The sequence below is a fragment of the Dermacentor variabilis genome, chromosome 2 (genome assembly GCF_050947875.1).
Source record: "Dermacentor variabilis isolate Ectoservices chromosome 2, ASM5094787v1, whole genome shotgun sequence".
NCBI lineage: Eukaryota > Metazoa > Arthropoda > Arachnida > Ixodida > Ixodidae > Dermacentor > Dermacentor variabilis.
Window position 1 is genome coordinate 37,690,565 of NC_134569.1, and position 21,494 is coordinate 37,712,058.

At 47.0% G+C, this 21,494-nt stretch overlaps 2 protein-coding genes across 3 annotated transcripts in view; one reads left to right on the plus strand and one right to left on the minus strand.

Annotated features, from left to right (window-relative positions):
• The window catches only part of LOC142571647 (receptor-type tyrosine-protein phosphatase F-like), a 35,860-nt gene extending 29,335 nt beyond the window's left edge, over positions 1-6,525 (plus strand). For both annotated transcript variants that reach the window (XM_075680167.1, XM_075680165.1), the window contains 4 exons: positions 998-1,279; positions 3,353-3,458; positions 5,160-5,215; positions 5,288-6,525. In XM_075680167.1, the coding sequence (XP_075536282.1) occupies positions 998-1,279; positions 3,353-3,458; positions 5,160-5,215; positions 5,288-5,319 (476 nt within the window). In that variant the 3' untranslated portion in view covers positions 5,320-6,525. The remainder of the gene's footprint in view (positions 1-997; positions 1,280-3,352; positions 3,459-5,159; positions 5,216-5,287) is intronic.
• Positions 5,792-20,340, minus strand: LOC142570296 (monocarboxylate transporter 12-like). Its single transcript, XM_075678689.1, has 6 exons — positions 20,145-20,340; positions 17,220-17,363; positions 14,375-14,823; positions 12,106-12,363; positions 11,424-11,631; positions 5,792-5,958 (listed from the first exon to the last, which is right to left on the minus strand). The coding sequence occupies exons 1-6, from the start codon at positions 20,338-20,340 to the stop codon at positions 5,792-5,794; spliced, it is 1,422 nt and encodes a 473-aa protein (XP_075534804.1).
• Positions 20,341-21,494: the final 1,154 nt, after the last annotated feature.

The window sequence follows — 21,494 nt, forward strand, 5'->3', positions numbered from 1 at the left end:
TGAGGGTCGGGGCCGCGCGGACGTGCTGCGCGCCCGTCGGCACGCTTTGTGGAACCGTCCCGCGAGAGGCTTCGGAGAGGGGCACCGGGATGGACGAACATGATCGTTCGAACGCGCCACCGTTAGCATGACTACAGGCGGACGATTAGACGTTAGTGTTCGACACGGGGTCGACTTTGGGTCGTCCGACGTTCGCTCGAGATCCTGTCGCGGTGAGTCGGACTTCCTTGGTTCGTCAGTGCCCATCGGCATGTTGCATTTAGCTGCAATTCGGCTAGCTCGCACTGGTGTATTCGTGCACTGGCGCAATAAATCGTAGTTTGTTTGGCGCGAGGGTACGTTTGAAACCGCCGCAACGGTTGTACACGAATACCGAAAGGCCTGGACGCGAGCAGCTGCTCTAGTGGCGACATCTTGTGACGCTCGTGTGCCTGAAGGAATGCGTGTATGCAAAGAGAATATAACCGGTCGGCAGCCACCGGCAACTTGTCCTACTGGCAAACATCCATAAGTACTATGATTAATTATATCCATGTGTAGAAAAAATGCAATACAAAATTTCACTTATGCCATGCACATCTAGACCACATCATAAGGCAATATTTTACAATCGCTAAGAGTTCCCCAGTTTCGGAAAATGCTGTTCATTATAGTTGATTAATGGAATAAAAAAGTTATTGGAACCTGTTCTTTTAAAATAAATTTCTACATCTGCCCCCACGTGGGAGCGGCCCGCGGTGCTTCTCTAAGGCGGCGCTTCTCAAAACCTCAGTAAAGGTCTGTCTGTCTGTCTGTGTGTGTGTGTGTGTGTGTGTGTGTGTGTGTGTGTGTGTGTGTGTGTGTGTGTGTGTGTGTGTGTGTGTGTGTGTGTGTGTGTGTGTGTGTGTGTGTGTGTGTGTGATGAACACGTCTTTCCCAGCCCATGCCGCTTCTTCAAAGCGAGATTTCCTATTGTGCACGTGCATATATTTGCTACACCAGCATCTCGCGAACGCAGCGCCGCCCGCGCTCCGAGCCCTGGACGTGCGCATGGTGAGCGCGGACTCGGTGGAGGCCAACTGGGAGTCCCCGGCGCCCGGCATTGTGGGCTACGTGGTCGCCTGGTGCCAGAACCAGCGCTGCTCCGAGAAGACTGTCACGGTCACGCGCCTCATCATCCACAACCTGCACGCTGACAGCGACTACAACGTCAGCGTGGTGCCCTTCCGAATGGACAGCCAGAACACCAAGGTTCTTGGCCCACTCACCACCAAGCTAGTCACCGTCGCCGACAGCATCGGTACGTGAGCTCGCTGTACGCGGACAGCTCGGCACCCACTATCAATGGTATCGCTGGTTTTGCTTGCTTGCTTGTTCCTCACTTGTGCTGCCTACCGGCTACATGGGATTGGCCAAGAAGCCGGCGGTTAAAGGTTAAAAGTTAAAGAGAAGGGGTATCGAGAAGCCTGCTTCATGCGGCTACACATGCTCAGTATAGTTGGCTCAGCCTTTTCTTATTCGCCTGGCTTTTGCTCGCTTCCGTATACGTGTCTTGAGTAGGAGGAAGGCAAGGAGGCGGATATTGCTAGCTACATCGTGCATGAGCAAAATAAGCCCCGAAAAAAGAAAAAAAATAGGTTGGAGGCGTGTAGGCGAGCGTCTGCTAGTGCGAGGATAAACATGCAACACACTTAAAATGCCTCGAGGAGTCGGGCTTCATTATTAACTATATATGCGGTTTCTTTTTCATCCTTTGCTGCTATGGCGAAATAATAATAATAATAATAATAATAATAATAATAATAATAATAATAATAATAATAATAATAATAATAATAATAATAATAATAATAATAATAATATTATTATTATTATTAATATTATTATTATTATTATTATTATTATTATTATTATTATTATTATTATTATTATTCTCGCTGGCGACTGCCGCTTAATTTGCAATGGTTGACCATGCGTGCTGAATGTATTTGGCATCAGCGATGTGTTTAACGGAAGGCCGCGAGCGTTTCCGCGTGTATTTCCGTTCACCACTGCCGCCGCGTCCCGCTCGCCACGTGACCATACGTTGCACGCGCCGAGCGCTGCTTCGCATGCACATACCTGACGCCCTGATTTCGACAGCTACCGAGCACCGGTCACCAAATTGAGAGATTCTAGGTTCGGTTCCGGTTGATCTACCTTTTGTTAATTGGAATAATAACGACGCTTATCGTACACGCGCGTATTAATAACTTCGAATAAGCAGACTGTCGCATGCAAGACGAAGGGAAATGCAGAAGCGGGCTTCTCCCTAAAATAACTCTTATTGCAGAGGAGCTAGCTTTACCAAATTTTCGTCGGATGGAGAGGCGGACGGATGCTCGCAAACATAGAGGTGCATATTATCGCCAGTAATCTGAATACAGATCTACTCGTGGTAGCAAGCACATGCAGCTAGTGTTGTGGCGAAGTTATAAAAACATTGCAAAATATGGTGGTTGTCGCTTTATATTTAAATAATCCGCTTAGCGCAACTACGTGAGAGCGAGCGATTCCAGACAAAGGGTGCCTGTTTTCCGGCATGTCGAAATAGACAACCCAAATGTGCTCTCGTAACGCAGATTAACGGCCATACAGTTCGCCATGGCCTGATTTAATGCTGGAATGGTGATGCAATGGCGATCTGCTGGCTGCCTTCGACTTCTTTTTCGAACTTATGCCCCGTGGGACGTCTCACTGGAACTACACGCATCTTGTCAATATTCTCTTCAGTCACGAATTATGATTAACTGTGAGAAATGTGTAAAAGTTACATATCTTTATTTTAAAGCGCTGCATACTGTGCTGAAAGAACGTCAATGTGGTAGCATGATGTCTTACGAGTCCTCATAATTGAGATACCGACTTGGTGCACAGTCATGTAACGTTTTTCAAAACTTATTTAAATAAAGAGAATGATAGCTTTGGCTCGTACTACATGCACATGTTATTTGCTGCGAGTATTACGAGAAAAGAAAATCCGTTATTTCGTCATTGCTGACGGAGCACGGCAGGTCGAACTGTTGCGCTTTTAGCAAAGTAGTCGTGTATAGCACTGATGTGTGATGGAGTCATATTACAGGCAAGTAGATGGTTGAATTTACCCAAAGCTCGATGGCCAGTGATTTCCTCCTTGCCGCCACACAACAAAAGATGTGCAAAAAACTACTCGCGCACACAATTCTGCACACCTTGACTGCAGGAGATTAGGCTTTTCTTAAAAAGACGCACTGAGAGCGATGTCCCAGGGAGCAACTGAGAATACATTGGGCGCCTTCTTGGTCGCTTGATCAGCAGGTGATTAACAGTGGCGCTGTGGGTGTTCTCTGCGCAGATGCTGTTGTGGCCGATAGCTACCTCATAGGGGCCATCGTGTGCTCGGTAATTATCACCGCACTAGGATTCACGGTATTCGTCGTCTGCCGCAAGAAGAGAGGAACGTAAGTGGTTGTACGCCTGTACAGCATTGGAGGAACGTGCCAGATACGGTACACCGTCTCCTTTGTGTTTGCCCCCGATCCGTGCGCTAACGTAAGACGCTGGCAGATTTTAGTAATCGACCGCTCACTGATGAAGCACCACCGAGACCTCGGGCCAGAGCGCAAGTCCAGTTGCAGAGCAATTCGTGTATCACTGGCGTTCCTGCACGGCGCGGTGCTTGACATGCGGCCGTGAAAGTCCGTCTGGAAGGCTATATATATTCACGCCTGTCCGGATTGTAATCAATCATAACCCTCTTTCTCTCCCTTCCTCTCAAATTCCCGTGCAGAGCAGCGGGTTAGGGGAGTCAACTCCAGGCCGACCTCGCTGCCATTTTCTTTCCACAGGTTTCAAGAATATATCGCCATACAGTTGGGGTATAGCATAGCATACTGACCGAGTGGCAATCAGGGTAGCGACTACAGCGTAAAAGTATAAACTTAACGCATAGCATCGAAGTGTGGGAAGGAAATATGTGTTTGGTTCTCTAAGTGTAATTCTTTCCTTCAACCGAAAATCTTTTTATTCTCACTCTACGGTGCTATTGCGCTGATTTTACGTTCTGAACAGAGTTTTTTGGCAACTGCAGCATGCTATATTCGATGTGTGATTCGTCGTGCGACAGGCAGTCATAAAACCGCGCGTCGCCACAACCGTATAGGGGCAACCGACTGACTGGAACAGTTTTGCGAATGTTGATAACCACGCCATTCTGGGTGTGCGGGGTGGCGCCGCTTGTTTTGCGAGGCGTGACCTCCTGTGCGCGCCATGAACTTCCGTCTGTAGCGCCACGTGCTCCTTGCGCCGTTTCACGGACCACACGTGCGTCGTTTGGAGGCGCCCGTGCAACGCGTACGGAGAGCTACATGCTTGCAAAAGCTGCCTGAATTCTTGGATGCTGCAGCTTACAGTCGGACACGAGTTTCATGACAAATGTGTGTCTGTTCTGTTATGGTGTGGCCCTTCTAATTTAATGGAACAGTGTGCAGAACGCGAGAACCAATACAGCCCGAAATCTTGAATTTGAGAACATTTTCTTGGGCGAGTTGAATCACAACCGAGAAAGAAAAGTAGCAGCGCGAAAAAAAAAAGAGGATGAGACGAGTAGCTTACTTACCTTAGCTCCAGACATGTGTACTAGTCTTCCTTACCTTAGCTCCAGACATGTGTACTAGTCTTCCTTTTCTCTATGTTTTCTTTCGTGCTACCGTTCTTCTTTTTAATTAGAGGCCCTGTGCCTAGGCAACGCGAAAATTTTTTCTTCCTCGGTTCTCGTATCGCTTAAAATTTTGCGGCTGACTGCACAGCCGTGCAATAATTTGCCAATGCGCTTTGGAGCGATTGATCTCGCGCTCGGGCGCTTGGCGTATGCTTCGTAAGTGTGATTACTGGACGTTTACCAGGTGGAAGGAAGTCGCCCATATGTCTCTGCTAAGCTTTCTTTTCTTTAAATTACGATCAATGAACGAGTATCTGCACAAGAACCACATTAGTCGTTTTGTTACGGAATAGCGTAGCACAAAACGCTATACACGCTTTCAGCGATGCGCTGCGACTAAGTTGCGTGCATACGCGATCAAACGATGTCATTGAACTCCGCAGCGTTCCTTTCACACGTTGGGAAGAGTGAGCTTGCTGACAGCAGTTCTTTGGGAACGCAGGGGGCCGCAGCTTTACAAGAGGATGAGCTCCTTGGAGAACGACGACGACGACATAGGTAAGCGAACGTGCACTACGCTAGCTAGTCACCCGCTGACTTCAGCTCAAATCTTTCTTTCCCGTTTTTCAGTGTTCATGAAGACGGTTCCCAGGAGGACTTAGAGCTGCGGGACATCCGCTGGGACTATTACAAAGACGGAAATTATCACGTATCTTACGCAGTTGCACACCTTGGGTCTTCAGTCACCGAAACCAGTTGTGAAATGTGTGAAATCAATTCGTCTTCAAACCAATGTCACCAGAGCACACGCAATATACTCGCGCAAGAAGTTTGCAAAACGTCGCGTACGGACAGTTCGTTAGAGAGTGCACCTTCTCGAAAAACATTATTGCCAACTCGTAAGATTTACAAGCTATTGACGCACGTATGTCCCAGACGCGTGTTAAAAAAAAGGAAAAAATAAGTTCACACAATGCAGTGGCGTCGAAAGTCATGAATGGGAAAAAAAAAAGTACTCGCTGATGTAAAACTAGAAATGTTGCTCTCGGTAGAATATAAACAAGCGCAGAAAAATTAAATCGCCGTAATCTATAAGATAAAAGTGAAGAAAAGAAAAACGACAAATTGCGATGCTCAGGCGGGTATGACGACGGCGTTTTGGTGCATGGGCCTTCCCAGGACGAACGCCTTGATGAGGTCGGCCGCTCCGATGAGACACCAGAGGATCGATACGAAGAAGCAAGCGGCGGATACCAGGTAGTAGAGGCCGTTGTACGAGCCGTGCTTGTCTTTGAAGTAGCCTGCAAAGCATCGAATCGGCCTCAGTACTCCTGCTGCATTGCCCGCATGCACGTCCTCAAGAGATGTGCCCAAACGGGAGTTGTATACTAGCAACTTAAGTAACATCGTGCCTGGGGTCTTGCACGCTTGCGACATGTGCATTGTTCGCTATTCGGTGCCGAAAATTGATAGGGCACCGCGCTGCCCTATCATTCAAGCAAAATATTTTGCTTCGAGTGTGCGGCGAGTTCAGCTCAGTGCTGATGAAGTGCCGAGTGTTATTTGGTTTGCAATCTATACATATCGCACTTATTTGCGTTTTTTATTTCTCTGCATGTATGTGTGTGTGTGTGCGCGCGTGTGTGTGTATGCGTGTGTGTGCGTGCGCGTGTGTGTTGCTTACAGGATGTTGCTGCCACATCCGAGCCTGCCAAAAAAAAATGTGTTACCCGACTTGTGCTGGTAAAGGCGCGTTTAGCCCGTATATGGGTAATCTTTCAACGAACTACTTAATCGTGTCTAGCGCATATTACTTTTTTGCCGATTAAGCTATGGTGTTTCAAACAATAAACGTATCCAACGTTATAGCCTATGTGCCTTATTTTGTGCTGCCTCTGCGAATAACTTGGAGTGTACGCATGTGGAATGTTTCAGTTTTAGCTAGATATTCAATGCCGTGTTTGCGTCATTGTTTCTTTACAATATATTCGCAGTTCTGGGCCTGCGAGTTAAATTGCAACTAAAGTCCCCGGCGGTTTACACTGAGGGCTCACCGGGATGCCCTGTCGTATCCTTACTAGTTCTCATATAAATTAAAGGGATTGTTCGGTGATGTTAAGCGTAGAAAAAAAAAAGGGATGCTACATGAAACCTGGCTGTCAGCATAGTTAAGCTGACCGACGCAGTGCGGTATGGGAGATTAATTTAAACACAAATAACAAAATTTAAAAACGTGTATTTGAAGTTCCCGCGCAGGGAACGGCGCACGACGTCATGCGCGGTAATATGGAGCACCAAAATTTTTGACGTCATATACTGCCAGCCAAGGCATGTTGCGACAAGTATCGGACTAAGTATAAATACGCCTTTTATTAATGTTTATTACCATCTTTCTTATTTTTATTTTTACAGCGACAGCTTTTATTGCCTCACCCTCCTAGTCATCCACGACGGTGCTCAATGGCTATGGCCTTGTACTGCCGAATTCGAGGTAGCGGGTTCGATCCCGGCCGCGGCGGCCGCATTCCGACGCCGGCGAGATGCCAAATAAAAAAACAACACAGCGCTCTGTGCATTGGATGCACGTTCAAGGAGCCTAGATGACCAAAATTAATCCTGAGCTCCCTGCTACGGCGTGCCTCAAACCAATCAAGTCGTAGTTTTGGCACGTAAAACCCAGATTTATTTTTTTTTCACTCCTAGTCGTTGTCATGACCGGTGATGTCCGTCGCAGAAATCGCGAAGTGCTTTGCAAGAAGTTTATGAAGAAAAAAAAATGCGCTCGGTTCACGGTGGATTCGAACTGTCGTCCCACAGAGTGGCAAGTCGGGGCAACCCTACCTCTCGGCCACTTTTACAGCGAAGCTGTATAGCTCTACCTCCCAACGGGTCTGTCGTGTCCGTAGGCAAACACTTGGAAGGCGCGCGCCGCGTGCGCCGCTGGGTTCCTGGCAGCACCAGCAGATGGCGCTCGCCTCCGCGCATCTGCAGCAGCGGCGGCGTCGGCCGTGCGGGGAAAAAAAAAAACCTCGCCTTTGCGCATAGTGTTCGCCGCAAGCCTTTCCCGGTTAAAAATTACGGTTGCATAAGCTGCAGTTGCCGGGAAGCGGCAACTGTAGCATATGAAGTAGGGAGTGACGTAACCAAACTTTCATATGTAAAGGAAGAACCCGCGTAGCAAATGATTCGGGCTGCGACAGTGCTATGGGGAGGCCACGCATATTGAGGACAACTGAAGAGCGGCGTGTATACGAGGCGCGGCGAAAGTGTGGTCAAGTGCATTTCTATTCTCCCCAGTCCACTGTTTGTAGCTGCACGATGTAGCGGCGCAAGCCAAGTCGCAGGCTGTTGAGACGTCTTAGGCTAATAATTAGGCAAAGTGCATGTGAGTGTCGCCATGTCAATAATTTCAATCTTCGTCGCAATAGGTAATCGTTCTAGTTGTCGTTTACAGCTTCGCTTTCCAACCACCTTCACGGCGTGGATTGGAGACCAACATGTTTTCTTAGAAAACGCTTTTGTTTAAAACATCAACAATATTTACAGCAGTGTTCTACATGACAGACTATAATAAATGTTGCATAGCCACTTGGATTCTCGCTTCCTGGCATATATATAATGTATCATGTATGCTTGCGATGGCTTTCATCCGGGGCCGCGATGCACTAAGCAATCTTCTCTGGAAGGCAAGTCATCCTTCCATGAAAATTTCCTGGAAGGCAGACTCATCCTTCCATGATCATTCCATCGTTACTGAACCTGCTACAGGTAAAGCTCTCTGTAATACACTTCTAATGCGAGCTTCGCAGTCGGACTGGCCACGCCATACCCTCCACAGCGCATGCAGACCTCACAGGATTACTACTTCCCGGCATCGACTTTCGCAAGCGTTGCCACGATTTAGAAATTTAACGGTTACCCAGTCGGGACATAGATCAAAGTTTTACCACTCCGCCAATGCTAAAGCAAGTAAATAAACTGCGCCTGGGGAACGCGGTCACGCCGCTAGCAGTGGCTAACGCCACGCTCTGCTGCTTGTATACATATGAATGAGCAGGCGGTAAAATGCGAAAGGCAGATTAGGCAGGAGGAATAACGAATGGCCCTGTCCGTACACTGCTTCACCGGTTGCGCCACTTCCACAGTTGGATAAAGCTTCCTTCATTATTATTAATCTCTACAGGAGATACCTCCACGCCCATCTAGTAATCTGCATTCGAACATATACTACACGCAAGTGCGTTATATTTTCTCTGCATAGTATTGCGCTTCTGCCGATGCTACAGTAGAAAAGGATAACGCACCTGGAGAACTATGAATGGCTTACAACGCGCTCCGCAGCTGCTTTAAGAGTCTGCAACAAACTGAAAGGTCAGAAGCGAAAGGCAGGATAGGAAATTGAAAGAAGCCGTGTCATTTTATGCGCTACTTCACTGCCAGGGAGCGGCACCTCCTCAAGTGAATAAGAAGACACGAACTATAGCCGACATTCGAGAAAGTTCTATTCTCGAAAACAGATTGCTCGCGTGCATCTGATAATTTTACTGCAACCGATACCAGACGAAACAGTACAAGGCTTACTGCGCATAATGTTGCGCCAGCTATGACGTAAGTGCTCCGTATTATGCGCAAAATGAATATTTCTGTGCTCCGTTCCCGCCTCGAAGCATGGGCGTATAGTCTGTTTTCGATGTTAAGAATTAAATTGTGGGGTTTTACGTGCCAAAACCACGACCTGATTATAAGTCGCGCCATAGTGTGTGATAATGAGTTGCCACGGTGTGTGGGCAATATGAAGAACACACTACTAGTTTTCAAGCAATGGTTGCTCCACAGATACGTGTATGCTCGAACCTGTGCCATGTGCCCAAGCTAACGGTAGCCAAGCTGTTGAACGAAAAAAAAGATTAAGAAAACACTGTATGCAAGATACGATTATAAGACCTACGGCGTTCATTCGTCAGAGGTCGGACAATAGAACACCGTATAGGTCTTAAAATCTTATCTTGTGCCGTGGTCTTTAATCTTCTTTCTGTTCGTTGGACAGCTTAGCTAAGGTTGACGGGGGTAACCTTATACAATACGAGGTGCAATGAGCATGTATCGACGGCAGATGTCCAGTTTTGTGAACATTTGTATTCGACCTATATACGTGTGGCCACCGTTTCTTCTTGAAAAGAAACTTGGGCGTTACCTCTTACGTTAGGCATCACTGTGCAGCGTGTTCAGCGTGCATTCTACACTAGAATTACTAGTGAAGAAACCATGGGCGAAAGAAAAAATCCTTTACTTGAGGACGTGGTGCAGTGACAGTAATCTTCCTTTGTTTTAAGCCACTCGGTGGCAACTTTTATCTTGTTTAAGCAGAGCGGTTTCCAGCCTGCGTGATGGGCCGATATCCTTAATTCTCTGGTTTCAGAAAGCTTGCGTAGTTATGCGCTGTCGCTTAGGGCGATTTTTTTCATTGGAATCATGGTTTTCGGAAGGAGCATCGGCCTTCCTATAGACGATGTCACAATCGTAGCGCGAATGTCTGCTGTTGTGTCGGCGGTAAGGCTCTGTACAGGCCACATGGAAGAATTTTTTTCGACTACGGATGTTTGGTTGTCGGTTTAGTGAGCTGCTTGAATTACATGTTATTCCATAAAAATAACATTGAACCTCTTTTTGAATTCTTTTCGTAAATATTGCGTGGAGTGATTGAATGAGCAAAACGAGAGTTAAACTGGTTTCTTCGATGTATTTGGTAAGCCATGGTTTCTATCGTGAAGGAATAAGAAAGTCTTCACGGGACAATCTTGAAGCACATAGTCATCAAAAAGAAAAATAAATGTAAAGGCTCACGGGAAATAAACCCTTACCACATGATCGGCAGGCGGTAATTTACAGGCGCCGAGCGCAGAGAAAGAAGGGGCTGTAGTGGTTGTACTTGGTTCTTTATAAATAAAAAATAATGAACCAAAAAGAGAAGCACATACAACGAGTCCGAACCTATATACCCCTAAAATTTGTGCGAGGGCATAAAGGGTCCAAACAAGAGCTCATGTTTATTGAATGTCCGCACAAAGTGACACGGAAGCCTTTATTCAGGGATTGTAGAAAGGCTAATGCAATGCCGCCGCCGCTGCCGTGTATATGCGAAGGCGAGCTTTCTGTTTTTTTTTTTCGTTCCCCCTCACGGTCGGCGCTGTCGCTGTGGCGGATGCGCGAAGGCGAGCGCCATCTGGCGTTGGTGCAAGGAATCCAGCGGCACGCGCGGCGTTCGTATTAAGCTGTGATTGGTCGGCCTATTCAGCAAGAGAACAGCCAGGCCACAGCACCTACGGTCGCGAAACCCGGCGAAGTCCGCGCGTTTAAAAGAGGAGGGGAACAAAATTACTACTGACCGCACTGCATCTGTCTAGCGGATTCGGCTTACACGTGAACGGCGGTCAATGAGGGAGCATATAGTCGAGCGGGTGGCGAGGGCCGATCGTGACGATTGAGGGCATCGCTAAGAACTACCACGAACTAAACAAGTCCCTGAAAGGTTCGGCAACCTTGGTGGGCTTGCTTCCCAAGAGCCTGCGCGCGAGGAGGTTGGCTTGCCAGGGTCTAGCTTCCTGATGTCATGCTCCCTAGAAGTCTTTTTCCTTGCCATGGTTTTTATTGGCTGCTCGATCACTCCACGCGAGCCGCCTGTTGCAGGGATGAAACCACGCGCAGTAATTGTGGGCACTTTTAATTAGGCAAATTAGGCCCACACATATGCACATTACACTCTCACCGATTAGCATGGGCCTGGTGAGCGTGGTAACACCCATGGTAAATCGGTGGAGGCCGAACGTGAGTGGCAGGTGCTCGTCGCCCAGGTGGTCGGCCAGAAGCACAGGGAACGACGCGATCGTGCCGCCGTTGTTCAGGCCGAACAGCACCGCCACCACCAGCATGTTCGCTACGGTGGCGAGGTTAGCTAGCAGCAAAAAGCACACACCCTGCAGCGCGATAGAACAACCTTTAAGTACTTTAGAAAACTTTATACATATATGTGATAGAGAGTAGCGACGCCACCTATAGAAATTCTTGCACTGTATCTCCGTAACGCCATAGTTTGTGGTAACAGTTATGCGAGGCTGGTTTAGCGTGTATTAGCAAAATAGCCACAGACATGTCACTCCATAAGAAACGTAAGCCTGCGAAAAAAGGGAAAGCACTGGTGGAACATTCACTCGTACCGTCCATGGTTTAAATCAACCCGCCATCAAACTGGTCATGCGCTTCACTCTACTCTTCTCACCCTCTTCCCTTTCTCCTTTTTCCCCCACTAACTTTCCTCCCGGACACTGTTGAAGCACAGCAGTGAAGTGTCCACTGCTGAGAGGGACAGTCACGCTATTCCTATTCCGATGTCCGCTTCCTCCCCGTATTTGCGGTTGCTCAGGTGCACCATTTGTCGTCGTCTCATTTACCTGCAAGGCGAAGTTGATGATGAGCATCCCCTCGCGGGTGATGTAGTGTCGGTCGGTGATGTAGCCGGTGCCGATGCGGCTAAAGAAGTCGCCCATGGCCATGGTCGAGACTAGTATGGCGCCTTCCTCGTGGCTGGCATTCGCCGCGCCCGCCGCGTGGTCGACGATGGTTATCAGGTACGTACTAAACACGTAGCCATACACCGCACCAGTCGCCATCAGTGGCACGAACATCGGGTTCCGGATGAAGCTGAACATCTGCGTGATCCCATCCGGTTTCACTCCAGCATTTGTGTGGGGCACTCGTTCCGATCGCGCAGAACGTGCACAGTTCCAAAGATGATGCCGTAAACTCACCCGCTGGTAGAACGCTTTGAGGAAGTAAATTGTCTTAAGTAGGTTCCTCTTGTATTAGCGACACATCAGTTTCACTTTTGAATGCAGAAAGAAGGTTTCTTTTGATAGCCGGCTGTGATTAGGGTGTTGCGCGATTGAAACTGTTCTGCATGTTGCGCATTCGCTTGCGTGTATATATTGGATGGTATACAACATAGAATAAACAGTCGAAAGTTGGCGCTCCTCTTGTTCCCTCCCGTCCTTCCTTGTTTGCGCCATGCGATTATGTTTATGGTCTACTGAGTAATACGAACCGGCTAGCTCAGCAAAGTGTACATCTAGGGTAGTGGTTTGGGCGAGTATAGTAGCATTACAAAAGTGTAGGCTTTTGCGCACGAACTAGAGGACGAAGACAGGCAACTAAAAACAAACACAACTTTGCCTTGGTTTTGTCTAGTTGCCTGTTTTCATCATCTAGTTAGTGCGCAAAAACCTACCGTCACGAAACAGAACGAGAACAGAGTGGCGATACGCTGAGTACAAACTTTGCATGAATGAAACTTATTGAAAGGCGTTATGTAAAATTTGGCACACTTTTAAAGTATGTTCATGGTACTGTTGCTACAGATTATTGTTTCGTAAGGCATATTATTGGGCTACAAACAATGCATCTATACATGTAAGTCAACATGGTAACAAAATACGTGATACTTTAAAATTAATCAAATATGTTTTACACATAAAAATGCTTTAGGTTGCGACAATTCAGTTGTCTATGTGTCATTAACGACCCAACAGACCCCTTGCCATGCAGTTTATGTGGCTTTACAGAGTAAACCGGCTGGCAACCGGCCACGTTCTACACTAGTGTAACTAGTGTAGAACTCTAAGAGTGTAACTTTACACTAGCTAGATTATGGTCCCGCAGAGATCCACCCTGCATGAATTTAGCGTGCTCTAAAAGATAGACGAGCGAGCACTAGACATAACTATGGGTGTGTGAATAGTAATTTTTGAGATTGAATCGAATACAAATGGAATACGAATGGAATACGAATGGAATACTCTTTCAAGAGTTTTCGAATAATGAACAGCCATTTTCACAATTGTTATAAAACAACATTCGCCTTTTAGTAGTATCTGTAACGTTAGCGAGTTTTTGTCATTAGCCTACACTGCCCGTTATGAGGCGTCGTTTATTAAAAGCGCAAATGGAGCTTTAGGAAAAAAGAAAGTTTGTTCCCATATACTGGACTCCTCGGAGAGTGCTAGTGAGCGCTGTTATAGACGGTAATGTCCGGCTTCCTGGGCGCAGCATATAGCCTAACTGCTCGATTACGTTAAGTTCTAATGTTTTACGTCTATACCATGCCACCGGGGTGAAATTTATCGTACTTTTGCTCTTAATTTTATGTATGATTGGGCACAGTTGATGTCTTCAAATATTCGAAAATTATTAGAAAAACAGTGACTATTCTATTCGAAGACCGAATCAAGTCGAGCACTATTCGATTCATTACTCGAACGTTTCAAGTATTCGCACACCTCTGTACCCGCCGTGGTTGCTCAGTGGCTATGGTGTTAGGCTGCTGAGCACGAGGTTGCGGTATCGAATCCCGTCCACGGCGGCCGCATTTCGACGGGGGCGAAATGCGAAAACACCCGTGTACTTGGATTTAGGTGCACGTTAAAGAACCCCAGGTGGTCCAAATTTCCAGAGTCCTCCACTACGGCGTGCCTCATAATCAGAAAGTGGTTTTGGCGCGTAAAACCCCATAATCAATCATTCGCACACCTCTGTAGGCACATGAAGGAGCGAATAGGACAGCACAAACGTTGTACTTTACGTTCCTTTTGTGTCTACGTCTGCACGCGTGCCGGCAAGTAACACGTACGTCCCAACCAACTCGCTGAACTCTCTATCGCTGCTCACCCCATGTCTTCGCCGGCGGGGCTGATGCGAACGCGGCGACAGTGCGGAGACGATGATGCCGCTCTCCCACAGCGGGATGTCAGAGGTGAAGAGCTCGGTGATGATGTTCTTGTTCTCCGCGCCTTCGCCGCTGCTGGTGCTGCTGGTGCTGCTGCGTCTGGTGGTAGTGGCCGTTGTGCTGAACACTGTGTGGCATGGCGGCCGCGGGAAGCTGGGCGACGAGCGGAGTGTGATGGAGCCGGCCATCGTGTTCAGCACGAGCGCGCCTATGATCAGCATGGTGCCCTGCAGGCCGTACACGTTCAACAGCTTGCCAATGAGTGGCGGCAGCAGCATGCTGCTCAGCGCCGCGCCGGCGAAGCTCAGGCCGCTCGCCGAGGTCCGGTACTTGTCGAAGTAGCGATGCAGCACCACCACGTTCGTGGGCACCATGAGGCCCGTGCCGGCGCCTGAGCGGGGCCGGTGTGACATTGCATGCGGTATAAGTGACAATACGTGCGTCCATCCGTATGTGTGTGTTTTTTTCTTTGTTCGTTTTTTATGCTGGCAACACTGGCAACGACGACGACCGCATCAAACATGGACAAGGACAAAGACGGTATACAGTTCTCTTTAAACGCTTTTATACAGCCTAGCTTACGATGTCTCTATAACCGCAGTAAAGCAGGCTCGAGTGTGGACATCACGCTTCAACAACTCTCTAAAGTTAAAGCCAAGTTTTCTTGTACTACACTGCAATGACAGATATCCTCTAATGGTAACGCGAAGATCAGATTGGAAACATTTGGAAAGGACTTAACAAATATGGATTTAACAAATATGGATTTAACAAATATGGCGCGAATGTTTCAGCTAAACTCGAACAGCAGTACCAAATGTAGCAACCAATAGCAGTCCCTCTCCTGAGCTATCTATTTTATAACACATTTCCCCAAGTAACCACAAGATGTCTTCGGACGAAAAGAATAAAGCTGTTAAAGAAGCACTTACGTGTAATCATTTGGACGGAACACAGCGTGTTTTAAGCTCCTTACAAACGAAGCGAGGCGAAAATGTCGTACTTAAAAAAAAAATCCGAGGACACTTAAGCACTTCTTATGAGTTGTGAATGCGAAAGCATTAATGTCCACTTGAAGGCCGCTGAACGGCCCTTCGAGTTATAAACTCTTTGCTGGCAAGAAAGCGCGTTGAGAAGCTCGGACGTTTATCCCCGTGTGGTAAACTGAGGGTGGGGTTGTAGGTTCGAAGGTCACTACTGCCAACGTTCTTGCTTTCGAATTTATTCTGTATTTTATACACTAATCTATTGCGATTACCAAGGTAGAGTTAGAACGCAGGTGAAAGTTTGCGCGTACAAGGAACGTGCGGATAATGTAGGCTTTCGAGAACGAGGTGGAAGTGGCGTCGCGGAGATACTCTTTCCCCTCACGCAACACCTGGCGCACCAGCGCTGAACCAGGCGCTGCCTTTCGCCCGCTCTGCTCCGCCGAGGCGCACACGTGACGTGGTGTCGCAGCCAATGGGAATTTAGGGGCCGTTTCGCTGCTCGAGACGACAGACGCCGGCTTTTTCGCTCAATGGGCCATTTGATGCTTTCGCATCAAAAACAGTTCTGCATGCATCCTCTAGGAACAGTTCAAGAAGCGCGAAGCCACTCATAAAATAGATGGAAAAACGTTATCGGTGTGACAGCTGGTGCGAAGATTTAACGACATAAAGCCAACAAAATCAGTCCTTGCAAGTTTCAGCAGCTTTAACACACAACACGATGCACTACTACGGTCGTGCATCCTAGTTAGAGCACCACGGTAAAGAAGCGGCAAACAGTATTCAGAACCTAAGCGAATTACATTTAACCCGCATGCTGCACGGCGGACAAACGGAATCGAAATATGGTTAGGCCGTGATCAACATGGTTGCTTGGCCGTGCAAAAATGACCGAGTGCAACAAACACCAAGATGACAAAAGAAATCGCACAGCAATTGTTCTTCGGCATACCTTGAAGGTTTCTCCACCACACACATGTGACGGGTGTTGCTTATCTTGTTCCGACAAAGTGAATCAAAGACGCGCAATGACGCAGTCGAAACCCTCGTGAGCATGAAATAAAAGAGGAGATTTGGGTCTTAAATGTACCTATTGAGGTGGGGACGCCTTCGGAATGGGGATAAACGACCCTTTCCAAGCGTTGAAGTCCCATAACCGCAGAGCACCAGGCCGGGAGCGCTCTTGTCTCTATTTTACCAGTAAGCCTTTTGTCTCCCAGAGCCACGGCGGATGCTCTTCAAGAAGGCCATCTGTGATTGTACAAGAGGCACCCATGAGAGACCACGCATGAAACCCATATTGGGCCCCCTTTCGAGATGTGAACCCCTCCCAGAAGCCGTGCACCAGGGTAGGGGACGTCTCTACCCATTAGAAAAACATCGGTGGGTTTCCTGCAGCACCAGGATTCGAACTCAGTACCTCCCGCATACAAGGCGGATGCTCTACCGCTAGGCCACCGCTACGGTATGATGGATTTCGTGAGGGAGCACGATTGAACGACTCGGTTGCCAGTGGCAGTTGCAGTTTAGATAACCTAATTTTTTCGAAAATACGCCTCTTAACACGTTATGACTCTAGACCTTTAGAGGCATGTGCGGGACTGAGAACAGTGCCCAGATTGAAAGAGTATAGGGCTGAAAGCGTGCCGGCCAGCCAGTTCATATGTTTATGGGAGCTAGATAGCCGGCGGGTCACAACATTACAAAGTTTTGGATGCGCTTTTGTTTGCAGGCAAAAATCTCAGAGAGCTAGAAATAAGACGTGGCTAAGCGTTTTTGCTTTAGAAGGTGAACTTACCGAAGCCGACGCCAATAAATACAACGTAGGCTGTAGGCGTATTCGCAATGAAGCAAGCAATGGCGCTCACTGAAGCCACGAGAGTAGCTCCTATGTTTAGCGCTCGGGTGTCCCAGTATCGGACCAGAACGCCGACCAAGAAGCCTGTATGGTGCAAAAAAGATAACGTTTAATTGTTTTCACAATTTTAATGCAAAACCGTTATTTGCCACATTTCGAGAAAATATGTCGGCTTCGGCGTAACCAAATGATGGTACCAAAAATGGCCGACGGTGCAAACAGTAAAAACGTAAAATAATATGGTCGGCCGCATTTCTCAAGGGGGTTCTTGTAAACAATGTAAATTAATGCATTTGAAAAGAAAATATGGTACATTTCGGTCTGCGGGGGATGCGAACCAGGGTTTCCGGGGTGCGATGCGATCCACGCTTCCTCCACGCCACGGTTTCTCCGTGCACGGTTCTGACTAAATGTGTGCCTTGTGCCTGCGTCATTGCGCACGTCACTTCATAGCCATCTGGCTGAATAGAGGCGTGGCCTACTGCATGCGTCATTGGGCACGTGACAGTGCAGCCAATGGGAGGAGGTGGCGCCACGTCACGAGAGCATAAAATTAATACAGAAAATAAAAGCATTTCACCAAAGTGACTTTAATGTTTTCGCATTCCCACACGTAAGCAGTCTCTGTCGAATTTTTTCTCTTAGAATAAGACTGGATTTACGCATAATGTTGTCTTCCGAGCCGCAGTGTAAGCGGCTGTGTAACGCTCATTGACCGAATACCCGGAGAACGAAGCCTTTTGTGACTCGCACATTTCTGAGGTCGTTGCTCTCACCTAGTCTTTTTCTTTCCTCTATGGGTACGGCTTACGACTGCAGTGCCGTCAGCGGCAACAAGCCGTGGCAGCTGACAGACCAAGAGCCTGCTCGTCATTTTGTTCCAGAGTAATTAAGAGCACTTCGTACAATTAAGTCGAAACTTCAGTTCGCTGATTGCGTTTTCTAAGTGACGCCGTAATACACGTTGTCCCTGCGCCTATCTTTAACAAAATTACATTTCTGCTTGAAAGAATTTTCAAAAAGTCGCAAGTTCGAAAAAACAGAAGCAGGAAGTTTACAAATTAATAGCTTGCGATCTCCATCAAAAACAGATATCGCGGTTCTGTAAACGGCATCCATTAGATCATACAAAGTGGAAAATTTCGATGTGTCAATTTATATATTACGTGAATATGTTATGTTGTGTACAAGGATTATGCAAGCTCTGTATTTCCATATGACTAAATTTTTTGAGATTCATGTGTAACATATCAATTTTTTTCATAGTGAGGTTCGTTACAGCGCAACACAAGACGAGCACAAAAGAAGGTATAAAACAACAACACGGTGCGTTTTATACTTTCCTTGGTCCTCGTCTTGTGTTGCGCTGTAACGAACCTTACTATGAATCCAAACCAACTGGCCCAACTTTCCGTCTCGATCAATTTTGTTCGCTTTAGATGTACTATTAGATGCAATTCACATAATTGTGCTAGCATTTTTCTTTGCTGAGTTACAAAGCTGTAAACTCCATAGTTTCGTTTTCTGAAAATTTGCGATGTTTGCCAATTTTTAGTAAAAAAATCGACGACCTAAATAAATAGTTAGAAACCAACAGCCGCTAGAACTTACGTTTTTCCTTTCAATGCAATAAACCCCGTCAAATTTGGTGCAGTGGTAGCCGAGGAAAACGAATTCTCCTTTTAGATACATTTAGATAGGAGCACCCCAGCTAACGTTTGCGGTCTTGTAAATAATACTGTTAAGGCGTTTTCGCGAAACATGCTTTCAGCTCAAAAGCGAACGGGACACAAAGAGTTCACCCCATCACTAGAAGCTGGCGCCACAAGCTCAGCGTTTGTGGCATCAGTGTCTACGTTGTGTGCCGTTCAATTTAGTGCTTGTATCGTGCTTCACGCGTTAGTTAATACACAGGGCACATGACGCAGTGGTTCTATTGCTTTGGAATTCTGCGGCTCACGGGGATACGCGTTCGATTCCCGACCACATTTTGTCGGGGCGCAATGCAAAACTGCGTCACTCGAGTCACTTTGCGTGTATTCGCGGGCTTCTTTCACGCGCAGGAAAACACTATTATGTAGCACATATTGAGCAACAGAAAGCTTTATCGGGAGTTTTTCATATTGTTCTACAATTTTCTCATTGACGCTTTCCATATAATTTTAATATTTAAAAAGTTGGTTAATTATTTCTAATTATCTAATCAGGTGGAATGAAAAAAAAATCGTTTGAGTATCTCCAAGCGACGGCAAACAATATTACTTTTGTTCTGTCCAGCTACGTGGCATGTGCATATTTTTAAACTCTGGCTAAATTTAGCTGTGACACCATGCATATGTATCACGGCGTAACTACGTTTCATTGTTCCTCTCGGTTTGTTCCTAGATTATTACTTATCAATTCATTTTTTTGCTGTTGGATTGCGCACTGTTAATGCTCCATACACGTGTATTTCAAAATATAATTATTCTTGTTCACTTCTGCGTAGTCTTTAACTACCCGATGTTTGATTAATTACTTCTAATATGTCGATTTGCATTTTTTCTTAATCGTAAGATCTGATATGCTGCCTTGTTTATTTACTTCTGTTATGTTGATTTGTATTTTCCCGCCCTTTTTACCTTAGTTGCTAATCGTATGTTCTACATCTATATTCATGCGCTAACAGGAGGTCTTCCTGGCAGTTTTCACTTTGGGCTCTCTTTCTGTATTACATTTGCTTATCACCATTTACATTATCACCACCATAATAAAATCCCGTATGTGGTGTGCTAGCGAGTGCGGTAAACGCGAACTCCGAGTTGCGGGGCGAACTGTTGTGGTTTAAATGTTTTGCATAGGACGAGCCCGCTGGACAGCTCTTACCCTGCATACAGTTGATGGTGGTGCAGATTTCGAAGGGCCACGAGGCCTCCTCGCGTGAGATGCGGAAGCTGGACACCAGACCGACCAGGAGGATGCCCGAGCTGCGGAAGATGATGGCGGCCCATACCTGGACCCAGGAGCACATGACCGCCATGAACCAGGCGTAGCAGCTGTCCACAAGTTGCAGCGCGGGCATGATCCGTAGCAGCCGGCGTGGAACGTTCCGCCTCCTTCTCTGTTCGAGCTGGGAACGTGCATTGCTTCTGCTGGTGACGATTCCCAGACTATGGCAAATACCCACAACGAAGGAGGGTACAGGAAACGGGTCGTAGAAGAATAAAAAAGAAAGCGAAAAGGGGGGGGGGTAAAGAAAACAAAGAGACGAGAGATAGAAAAAGAGAGATAAGCGAGGAAGGAAAGGCAGGGAGGTTAACCAAACTCTGTCTGGTTAACCACAGACACGTGTAAAAGGGGATGCGGGAGTGAAATAAATAGAGAGGGAAGATACGACTCTCGATCACATTTTACATGCACTGAGGAAGGCGAGAGATCGTGAAATCTTGAAGATCAATGAAATAGAACTCGAAATTTGGAACGACAACTTTAAAAAGAAAGAATATAATGTCAAATTAGCGCTGCAATATTTTTGTGCTGCGAATGAACTGCCCTGTGGCTGAAGCCCAGACCTGAGGCCCTGAGAGAAAGGATAATTGGAGAAGGCAAAGAAAATCCAAGCTGGTGAAAAGGAGTTCCAAGCAGTCCTTTTATTTGTGTCGAGAATCGACGACGGAACCAAACTATGGAGTACGCTTAAACTTCGCCTTTAAGAGTGGAACGCGATAGCATTCAAAGATCCCTGACTGCTTCTCACGCTTCCTGGCAAACTGCAGCGTATGTAACCGTAATGTTTACCAAGAAACGCTCGCGGCAAACGCTATGCATGAAGGCAGGGTTTCTGGTAGAAACGCGGCCTCTTGCATGGGCCGCCATGGGGCAGAGGCGAGCGTCATTTGGAAGTGTTTCAAAGAAGAGGGCGCGCCACTCCAAGGACTCCGAGACGTTTTTGCGCCGGCGTGCGCAAATGGCGGACGTCCTCGCCGGTCTATGCATTGTAGAAACGCTGGAAAAGGGGTTTGTTTGAGTTTTCGCCTAACAAAATTATGTTTTCTCGTATATTCAAATTACAATCGGAGAGCTATCGTGTCTGTAGGTTGTGTGTAAGTCGTAGTTTACGATTTTCTCACGTATTTTGCTTGAGATATTCAATTAGTTTAGCCAATTTCTTGCGTCACATGGAAGGCCTGGGTATGCGTGGTTCGAAAATATTTTTGCCGGAACGATATCCGATGC